The sequence below is a fragment of the Ptychodera flava genome, assembly GCF_041260155.1.
Source record: "Ptychodera flava strain L36383 chromosome 23 unlocalized genomic scaffold, AS_Pfla_20210202 Scaffold_24__1_contigs__length_23054250_pilon, whole genome shotgun sequence".
Taxonomy (NCBI): Eukaryota; Metazoa; Hemichordata; class Enteropneusta; family Ptychoderidae; genus Ptychodera; species Ptychodera flava.
In genome coordinates, this window is record NW_027248278.1 from 20,817,735 (window position 1) to 20,828,314 (window position 10,580).

At 37.4% G+C, this 10,580-nt stretch overlaps 2 protein-coding genes across 2 annotated transcripts; one reads left to right on the forward strand and one right to left on the reverse strand.

Moving 5' to 3' along the window:
- Positions 1-2,667: 2,667 nt before the first annotated feature.
- Positions 2,668-6,273, forward strand: LOC139125115 (uncharacterized). The gene is made up of 3 exons (XM_070691227.1): positions 2,668-3,139; positions 3,786-4,056; positions 4,410-6,273. The coding sequence occupies exons 1-3, from the start codon at positions 2,766-2,768 to the stop codon at positions 5,109-5,111; spliced, it is 1,347 nt and encodes a 448-aa protein (XP_070547328.1). The 5' UTR covers positions 2,668-2,765; the 3' UTR covers positions 5,112-6,273.
- A 175-nt stretch (positions 6,274-6,448) lies between these two features.
- On the reverse strand, positions 6,449-9,856 carry LOC139125116 (uncharacterized). The gene is made up of 5 exons (XM_070691228.1): positions 9,182-9,856; positions 8,723-8,821; positions 8,389-8,487; positions 8,051-8,125; positions 6,449-7,596 (listed from the first exon to the last, which is right to left on the reverse strand). The coding sequence occupies exons 1-5, from the start codon at positions 9,570-9,572 to the stop codon at positions 7,088-7,090; spliced, it is 1,173 nt and encodes a 390-aa protein (XP_070547329.1). The 5' UTR covers positions 9,573-9,856; the 3' UTR covers positions 6,449-7,087.
- Positions 9,857-10,580: the final 724 nt, after the last annotated feature.

Consider the following 10,580-nt stretch of genomic DNA (forward strand, 5'->3'; position numbering starts at 1 on the left):
ATAACAAACGCACAGCACCATATAACAAACGTGCATCACCATATAACAAACGAGCATCACCATATAACAAACGCACATCACCATATAACAAACGCGCATCACCATATAACAAACGAGCATCACCATATAACAAACGCACAGCACCATATAACAAACGTGCATCACCATATAACAAACGCACAGCACCATATAACAAACGTGCATCACTATATAACAAACGAGCATCACCATATAACAAACGCACAGCACCATATAACAAACGTGCATCACCATATAACAAACGCACAGCACCATATAACAAACGAGCATCACCATATAACAAACGCACAGCACCATATAACAAACGTGCATCACCATATAACAAACGCACAGCACCATATAACAAACGTGCATCACCATATAACAAACGCACAGCACCATATAACAAACGTGCATCACCATATAACACATGCACATTACCATACAACAAATCGCATCACCATATAACAAACGTGCATCACTATATAACACATGCACATCACCATACTAACAAACGTGCATCACTATATAACAAACGCACAGCACCATATAACAAATACCCATCACTGTATAACAACTGCGCATCACATAATTAATTTGCTTTACTTAAGACACTTACGGCTTTCCATAGTAAAACGTACAAATCAAGACGTGGCAAATTTTCTCAACTTTTCACAAAGTTTATATTCCATCATTACTATCAGGATTAAGATTTCCAAATCTATAAATAAGCTATTACTTGATTACACCTTGATTCAGCATGACTAATATTTTGCATTTGCCACGCAACCAGCCATGCCCGTCCCTGGGATCGCGAACAATGCTTTAACGAAGATTTTGAACACTTTTTGTGAATTGTGTAAGAATGTCCTCTCTGTGGAGTATAATGTGTAAATCCGTTGTCTAGCTCGCTTGACTCTGATGATTATGTTGATTTATTTTTTCTCAGCTGCTGGTGGCTGATCTAACTCGAAAGTTAGATCAATCTAGTCTCTCTGATTCGATCATGCTGGTGGAATGGTATCTTCAAGCATTGACCCTAAAACGTCCGTTTGTAGGGTCTTTGCTTCAAAGACGTCAGGGTCTAACATTGGTTAAATGTCATCAATGATAAGAAACTAATGATAGATTTTACTCACAAGGCATTTTAAACATTGAGGTGTCAATGGGAATATAAGCCTTTTTAGTCATTTTCTGAGGTTTGTCTCGCCTTCTTATTGCTTGGTATAGAGAGTGTTTGTTCGCCTTCTGTTTACTATTTCGTTGCGTAATTTGAATGCGTTCTGTGACATTTGGCTTTTCGGGTTTTAGTTCCAGAATTATTTGCTATTGATTTTAGTACCCAGTTGAAAATGTAATCCTCATTGGGAGTATATAGTGTTCTGCGTTGTAAAATAATTTCGAAAAATTGGTTATGATCTCTTGTTTTCTGGTAAGGAAGGTAAAGTGTTGTCGATCCATCTTATCTTAGTATGGAGAACCTATATTGTGGATTAATGGTGATTGGTTTTGAGCGATAAAAGATTCTCTCGTGTTCCCGTGTGGTATTAAAAGTAACACTATTAATAGTGAGCTCTGATTTGCCCAGACGGTCACGTGACTGTGCATATATTTACGATATACTGTAAAGTTGGCCATTCCTATCTCCAAAGTGGGTTTCTTTCACATTGTTTTTATTGTCATCACAAGTTTCAATATACTGATATAATATAGCGATAAACAACCCCTATAAGTTGGGTACACCACTCGAGCTCGGTTTTGACCATTTCACTCCTTATACACACGACTGAAGTTCGTGCGTATATGTTGTTTACCGGTCGAAACCGTGTGGTATCCTTTCAAAGTGGTGCTTTATTGCTTATATATCTCTCGCGATACAATTAAAGAAAAGGGATTGATTGTTGTTGCTGTCATATCAACTTAGCATGAAGACTATGACATCCAATTTAGTGTTTGTGGGTTTGGAATATATAATTTTTGACATATTATAGCTTTTAACTTTCTTTCCCTAATTTGAGTTATTGAAATGAGTGAAACGTCTTTTATTAACCACCAGTTTAACTTTTTAGTGCTATTTAATGCCTATAGAGTATTTTTCTATGTTCCTTTTAACAAGTAAATGTCAGTAAAGTAACACAAACTTTTGAGTTTAGGCATTGTCACTGCATAATTTTTGAGTTTACCCCATCAAGCCATATCTTGTTGGAATAACAACTGCGTTAGTGTTTAAGAGATATGATATTTATGTGGCTTCCTTATTCGCTGCGTTTGGTAGGTAAGGAAACATTATCCCTTAAATGTATATTATAGAGGGATGTACGGCATACCATATATTAGGAAAACAATCGACGCACCCCATAAGTCTCAAGAAGATACACTCTTTTAATGTTTTTTACTTCTCTATTGCATTAAGTTCTTTCAAATGATATATAAATACCTTGTGAAAATTGTTTGGAGGAACATGAACTTAATTATTGGGTTTGAAATTACGCAAATTTTACAATTTATATTTCATGTCCGATATAAAATCTAATCGATGTTTGAATACCAATTTATCCCCATTTAGTTGTTTACCTATGGTAAGGGGATTATCTGGGCTTTCTAAGATACTTCGTTCATACAGGCAAAAATTGAAACGTTTCAGCGACTTTATTTGTGATTTGTCAACACAGGGGATTAATAGTTTGGGTCCGCTCGTGTCCATACTCACAAAATTAAGCCATTGTTTTGATATTTAAGACGTCTTAATGCGCCCTCTCGAGTTCAAAAGGTGTGTATGGCCAAGCATACTGCATAACAAGATGGCTGAAACGAACGACGTCGTACTGGCTTGTCTTCTGTTTTTTTACCTGCTGCATATGCGGTCCAGACGGAGTCGTCGCCGCCTTAATGATCTGAATGCAGACCAAATGCAATCGTTAACCGATTTAGCCCTTGAGTTTGATGCGTTCAGAACTGCCGAGCGCGGGAACATGCATTTGCTATGGATTGTACTCGGTCACATAAATGCCAGTGTGAGGCCAATACACAGAACCGTGTGGACTAGGGAACGCTCCGATTATTGGTGGCGTACAATCGTCATGCGGTCATGGAACAGTAGAGACTGGATAGAAAACTTCAGGTATGTACCGTATAAGTTTGCTTTAGAGTGACCACAAGACAAATTACATGTACCCCGGCTATTACGGTAAGTGTTAGACTTCGGAGTGTAGGTGGGTAGACGAAGACTTGAACTTAGTGCTCATTGCCGGACAACTCGGTGGCCTTAATGAATTACGATGATCTTGATTTCAAGTTTGTACTAATTATAGCTGCACGCTGGTTTTATTTTCGTCGTTACTGCAGAAAATGATGACAAATAGATCATTATAATATCTATTTATGCATATTGATGACAGTCCTCTTTTGGGATCAGCGCTATTGTGTAATTGCAGCTGCATGTTTAGTGATATTCAGAATTTTTTACATCAAGTGACTCAATGTCAGTATATCAGAGGATGTGGTGTAATTTTTAGATTTGAAATGTCAATTCTTTCAACAGTCGTATTTTGTGATTCGTAGCATGTATATGTATACAAAACACAACATAATCAATATCATCCTCTGTAGCAATAGCATATAAAGGTCATTGAGTATAGACTATGGATTTATATTTGTGGTACAATTTTGCAATTGTGCTCAAAGCACAAACTCCCAACAGTGGAAGAACTGCAGGAGCAGCCGTATACGAAAATACTGATGACCAATATTCACTTTGTATCTTTTAGGATGACAAAGGATACATTTATGTACATATGTACACGTTTGAGAAGGAGAATACAACGAGTGGATACCAGAATGAGAAGGGCTGTTTCTGTAGAGTTACGTGTGGGAATAACCCTGTGGCGGCTTTCCACCAACTGTGATTATCGGACAATTGGCCATCTCTTTGGTATAGCAAGATCAACCGCCTGTGAAATTGTCCATGAGACGTGTCAACAAATAATTGCTGTATTTCTGAAATCTGTCATCAGGTTTCCAACTGGTAATGAGCTTGAGGTATGTATCCTCTGTCGCAATATGGTCGTGTGTCATAACATTTTAGGTGCAGGTTGATTCCGTTATGCTTTTATACTAAAGTTATTTCAAGACAATTATCTTTGAGAGTACAGTTCCGCACAAATGATGATATCGATAGTGAAAAAAAAATTGTCCTGTTTAAAGGAAATAGGTTTACTGCTGGGTTTATATACAAAGGAATTTTTCTTGCAGTAGTAGGAGAGATACATTTCAGATTAACAAGAAATGTTTCATTTCTGTTAAGGGGAATACAAAAGGTTCTTTGTGAACTTATGTTGTTTATTTTACATTCTGTATAACAGTTAAAACAACCATGTTTCCTATTTTTTCAGAGAGTGGTTGATGGATTTCAACAACGTTGGGGTTTCCCACAAGTCGCAGGAGCCATTGATGCAACACACATTCCCATTCTTGCACCAGAAAACTACCCCAATGACTACTTTAACCGGAAAAGCTTTCATTCTGTGCTCGTGCAGGCTGTTGTTGATGACAAGTACTGTTTCACAGATGTGTGTGTTGGCTGGCCTGGTAGCGTTCACGATGCTAGGGTTTATTCAAATTCGAGGCTCTATCAACTATTATCAGAAAACAGACTGCTGCCAAACAGAACTAGACAGATCAGTGGAGTTGACATCCCTATCATGTTGATAGGAGATCCTGCGTATCCCCTACAAAAGCATTTAATGAAGGCATATTCTGATACAGGAAGACTAACTGAAGAAGAAGTTTACTATAATAGACGACTAAGTAGGGCAAGGATGGTAGTAGAGAATGCCTTTGGTCGTCTCAAAGGCCGCTGGCGTTCATTGATGAAACGGAACGACTGTCAACTGGAGGGAATCCCGACAATTGTAACAACTTGTTGTATTTTGCACAATTTGTGTGAGAGGGAAGGGAATCCCTTTTATGAACAGTGGCTAGATAACAATAATGTGTTTGATGTGCCCAACGTGCCAGTGGATGACAGGGATGAAGGTTTCCCTGCACAAGTTAGAAGAGCCCTTGTTCAATATTGTCAGGACAATAGACTATAATCCAATAAGAGTAGACTGTCTAAAATAAGTGGTAGATTACAACAAGAAGTGGGAACTTTGCACTGACAGTTTCTAAAACTTGTATTTTGTTTATTAGTTAAATTTGTTAAGATGATGATGCCTCATTTCAGTGTCACTGTCAACATACCACAACCCCATTGAGTTTGGAATGGAGAAAGTCAAGTAGGTGGGATGGTCTGCAGGGACTGCAGATAGTATTCAATTCCACTAGTACTGTATCATTAAAATTGTTACATCTTCAATGTGAAATCTCAAACTTTACTGTCCAGATATCAAATTTGTGATTGCAAATCCACTTTGCATGAAACTTATATTTTGTGATGACTCTCTCATCCTCTCTTCAGCCAGGTGATGTGGCAGTAGCAGCCAATACTACTCAATTAACTGTAACTTCAACTTCTGATGTACTCTCAGATATTCTGTACTGTTGCTGAAGTGTGAATTTCTTTACTGCTCCTAGTGTTCAACCTGTCAGTACACCAATGTCCAATAATATTGACAACTGAATATCCATCCAGACTAGGATTTGAATATCCGTCCACACGAGGATTTATATGTCAACAATAACATTGCATATTGTTCACAGTTCTTTGTGTTTACAAGCTTAGTAATCTGAATTCAATTTAATTTTTACCAAAAGACTGGGAGTTTGTTTTACAGCAGAAAATAATTAACTTTTGAAGCATATAATTATGTACTTTTGGAGCTTTGATAGAGGTAATTAAACACTGCACTTTACATTATAACTGGGTTGTGGTAAGATTGAGCCGTCTTTTTAGTTTTAGATATGGCACAGACCTACAATTACTTGCCTGAAATGAAAGCATAGCAATTCAGCCTAGTTAGCTTTATTTGTTCTGTGCAAGTAATTTGTTACTCAAGATTTGATCGGCAACTGACATGTCCCCTAAGGAAATTGCATTGGGATGCAGTGTCCCTATGTTTAACATACCCGAATAATGGAAACCATTAATGAACAGTTAGACAATGACATCAAAGCTGATGACATATTTTTATATTCATATTATACATATTTGTTAACTTTGAAATCAGTGCCTAAATTTCTGATAGTTGTGAGTACAAAATCAACTGTACGTGTCAATCAATGGTCCTTAAAAATACTTATAAAGCTCAATTATGCAAAAACTTTATGCATGTATAATTTATAGAGTCAGTGAGTTTCTGACAAACCAGGAATGTGTACAACCTAAAGGGCTAAAGAAAGATTTGGGAGCCATGAGAAAGATGTTTTGTATGTTTGTCCTTTGAAACAATCACACCACAAAAACTTCACAAAACATACCACAGACAAGAAATTCCAAACTAATTAACTGACAAACTTTATTTCATCAAGTCATGGTAATATACTTCCAAGAATGAGCCTTGTTTGAAACTAAGAAAAACCTTGGATAATTGGCACTATTGACACAGTCCCTTTTTATCACACATTTTAGGTTTACATAGGATTCAATGTAATAAAAAGGCAAAATTGAGAGCTTGAATCCAAAATTGCTAAATGAAACGCTGGATTGATATGTAAATAATCATAAATGGCAAACAGAATTACTATGAGTGTACAGTATGGTTTCATGTAAATGCTGCAGTAAATGTTACATTCAAAGTGACTTTTCAAAAGTACTAATATTAAAATTGTTAAAATGAACTTTAAATCCTCAGTGGATATTGTAAATGGGCATAAATGACAAACAGGAGTACTGCACATGTAAAGTATGAATTCATGTAAATGCTGCTGTCAATAGTATGTAAATATCATGTTGAACTGAAACTTTTTAAAAAATATAACATTGATATACTCCATGTACGGTTTTACATATGAGTACGTATTCTGACACAAGTGAAGATAATATGGCACCAAAGATATAATAACACTTGAGATAGAAAAAATGAACATGAAAATAGGCATCTCAGCACATAAAATAGAGTGCCCAAAACATTTAATAATTATCAAAACCATTGCTGATATGCATTGAATTTGTAAATAAATTGGTAGGCAGCAATTGACCAGGTTCTCTGTGACATGTACTGGGGGTATCTTGTTCTGCAGCTACAGATGCAGAAGAGGAAGGCTGTCCCTGATGACTTGCCTGTGGTGTGTTGGAGAAAGTTGGGACAACTGGTGGCCGCTGATAGGTTGGGAAATTGTGAGGTCGTTGAAAATGGTGCGGCTGTGTAACTTCTGGTCTTTTCATTTGACCCAGGAATCCAAAGAAGGCCTCGTACAGCATGCTGTCCTGCCGCTGCTGTTGTTCTTCCATTCTAAGTCTTCTTTCCTCCAAAGTTTGACGTCTCTCTTCCAGTTCTAACTGTTTCTGCATTAGTTCTGCTTGCCTCTGTTCTCGCTTCTTTTCCCTCTGCTGTTCGAATGTGAAATATTTTTCCATCACCGAGTTTAGCCCTCTCTGCATTTTGTTCTCACGTTCTTCTTTTTTTTTAATTCTCATTGCTGTCAGATGAAAAATAGATAATTAACACTTGATAACTGAGCCGACAATAATTTTTTTTCAGTATGTGCAATCATAACATCTGTACAACCAGCACAGGTAAAATTGCTCAAATGATGGGAAGTTGTTGTGGAAGAGGTTCTTATTATAGTTTTATTATTTTTCTTCTCACTAGCAATTTTCTCTCTGGACTACTTGACCACAAAAATATGTTCCAACGCTATGTATTTGAAATATGAAAATGTTCATAGAGGAAATATATTATACAATGGAACCTCCGCTTGTTGGCACAATGTTTTGCAGTACGAAGTAGTGTAAAATCATCCACTTGTTAACCAGAAAAAACAAGTAAAATAATGAATACCACTCTTTCTACATGTTCTGTCCTTAGAATATAATGAAGCCAAAACAATCATAACACTTGTACATTTGTATCATTAGTAGAGAGAAACTTACTTCTTCTTTTGACAACAGCACTCGCAGTATCATCAGGATCATCCTGGGGAGATGGTCTTTCACAGGTCTCAGCATCTATGTATTTGGAAGAAGTACAGAAAATTGTATTACTTAAAATTTCTGTGACATGACGAACAATCTACAAGGATACAAAAGGAATATGCATCTAAAAATGGAAATGATGGTGCTGGCTGTATTGCTCAGTGTTTGCATGTTAAATTTGTTGTAGACCTATAATCGTAACAATTTACAACAAACTAGTTTCCCCTTTGGACTTTTTTCACAGTGTTCTGCAGTTTTATATTAGGCTGAAATTTTCCTCCGAAATTAACTCTCACCTTCAGGTTCTTCTCCTCTGTCTGGGGAGATGTTTTCCTCTACATCAGTGAGAACTCTTCGGGGCCGTTTCTTCAAGGGCATTCCAATCGGTGTTGTTACTGGAAATAAACCCCAAAATTGATATCTTTAGTTTCCTTGAAACACACATGTATAATTGATACACTCTGCACTTTGTACTCTGAGTTACAGAGAGCAACACTAGACACCTAAAGCATTAAATTCAAATTATATATTTTGAGCCTGTTTCTTCAAAGACATCCACATGATGGCACATGGAATAATGGCATATTATTTCAATATAAGAAAATAATAAGAAGTTGTAATAAATGTTACCTCTGCTGTCATTCACATCCGTTGCAATTGTACTGGTGCCATCACTTTTGTCTTGGGCTGTTGCTTGATCTGGTGAAATTTGGCTACTGTCGTCACTTCCTGTAAAGATCAACACATTCATTATTCAATACAGGACATGAAACAAAGGTAGCATACAAGCATGAGACAAAGGACAGGAAATGCTAAGTGCATGTTCCTACAAGGGTTGTTCAACACTTGTCCTGTTAAACAGTAACAGTACAAGCGATCTTTCCTCATTTATTTGAGCCAAGAACGAAACTATGCCTCATTTATTGATATTCAACCACAGCAGTTCGGGCATTCTGTTCGTCAAAACAGATGTAAGGACACTCATCTGGTTATAAAATAGACCATCACTAGAATTACGCATAACCTCTCTACAGATGATCCCTTACTTAGCTTCGTAATTTGATAGACGGTACAGGCAAAATGTCTTACCATTACTGTCTTCGTCTGAATGGTGTCCAATTGAAAGGCTCTCCATGACAGTGTTTCTTCCTGGGTTGACAGACGGCCGATTGCCAAGGATCTGCGACAGTTCTTCAAAGAAAGGCATCGAAATTCTGCCTCTGCCGCTCCGTCTGTTGCTGTCTACAACTTCCTTGTATTTCAGCTTCAGTGCCTTCAGCTTGCGGTGGCACTGGTCTGCTGTCCGGTTCAGGCCTCTCTGCAGAGCCTTTTCTGCTATCTTTTTATAAACGAGGCTGTCCCGACACGTCCCGTTTAGCATTCTTTGGATACTTTCGTCAGCCCAGACTGAAATTAGCAAGCTTATCTCGTCGTCGGACCAGTTATTACCACGAGATGTAGTACTGTGTTCGGCAGCCATTGCGAAAGTGAATATTGTATGTTGGTTGTTGTTTGTTTTATGTTACAAATACCTGTCGCGTGAGGGCGTTTGAAACGCCTCTGAAGCGTCTCAGTCTGTCCATACAGCGATTTGCGGATAGAGTTAATCCCTACAACGGCTCAGGTCGGGCCGACTGAACCGTCTCAAATCTGAAACGCTTCAGAACCACTTCGGAGTGTCCATACATGACTTTTTGTGCCAGTATTGGCCCAGAACCGTTTCAGAGACGTTTCAATGGCCTGTGTATGAACGGCATATAAGAGTGTATTGTTTATGGTGCTTTTTGTTTTTGTTTCCGACTAGCGGTAAATATGTTACCCTAACCAATTCCTATTTTACTACTGAGGACGTGACAGCCCTTCATAAACAAGTCGTTACACTCTCACACACCATCAGTTAAATGGAAAATAAGCAGATTATAACAGCTGACAATACTAGCTAACAGAAAATCATAGTGGGTAAAATGCCTTAGAGGGGATGATTTCGATACCTGGCCAACGGACTAACTATTTTGTGCATATTGTTCAAAAAATCACTTAAAATTGACACAAACTGAAAGGCTTAAGCTTTGTAACTTTCAAATATGCAACTTTTCCCAATAAAACTATACATGTTTGTAAAGGCCTATTTCAGAGCTTTCAAACAGTATAACATTTACATGGTTTCATAATTCATGGCTCAAGGCAAAACGGGAAACATTACCACTACCCCTTATATTATAATTTTGTTTAAAAAATCACTTAAAACTGACACAAACTGAAAGGCATAAGCTTTGTAACTTTAAAATATGGACTTTTCCCAATAAAACTATACATGTTTGGAAAGGCCCTTTTCAGAGCTTTCAAACAGTATATGGTTTCATAATTCATGGTTAGAGGCAGAAAGGGAAACATTACCCCTACCCCATATGTTGTAATTTCGTTCTTAAAAAATCACTTAAAATTGACACAAACTGAAAGGCATAAGCTTTGTAACTTTAAAATATGG

Bases quoted from the DNA above. Each gene is read 5' to 3' on its own strand.
- LOC139125116 (XM_070691228.1), bottom strand. From the start codon at position 9,572: ATGGCTGCCGAACACAGTACTACATCTCGTGGTAATAACTGGTCCGAC. The intron at 8,488-8,722 runs GTAACATTTATT...GTTTATTTCCAG, and splicing joins GGATGTGAATGACAGCAGAG to TAACAACACCGATTGGAATG. The intron at 8,126-8,388 runs GTGAGAGTTAAT...CCAAATACATAG, and splicing joins CAGAGGAGAAGAACCTGAAG to ATGCTGAGACCTGTGAAAGA.
- LOC139125115 (XM_070691227.1), top strand. From the start codon at position 2,766: ATGCGCCCTCTCGAGTTCAAAAGGTGTGTATGGCCAAGCATACTGCAT. The intron at 3,140-3,785 runs GTATGTACCGTA...TGTATCTTTTAG, and splicing joins GACTGGATAGAAAACTTCAG to GATGACAAAGGATACATTTA. The intron at 4,057-4,409 runs GTATGTATCCTC...CTATTTTTTCAG, and splicing joins CAACTGGTAATGAGCTTGAG to AGAGTGGTTGATGGATTTCA.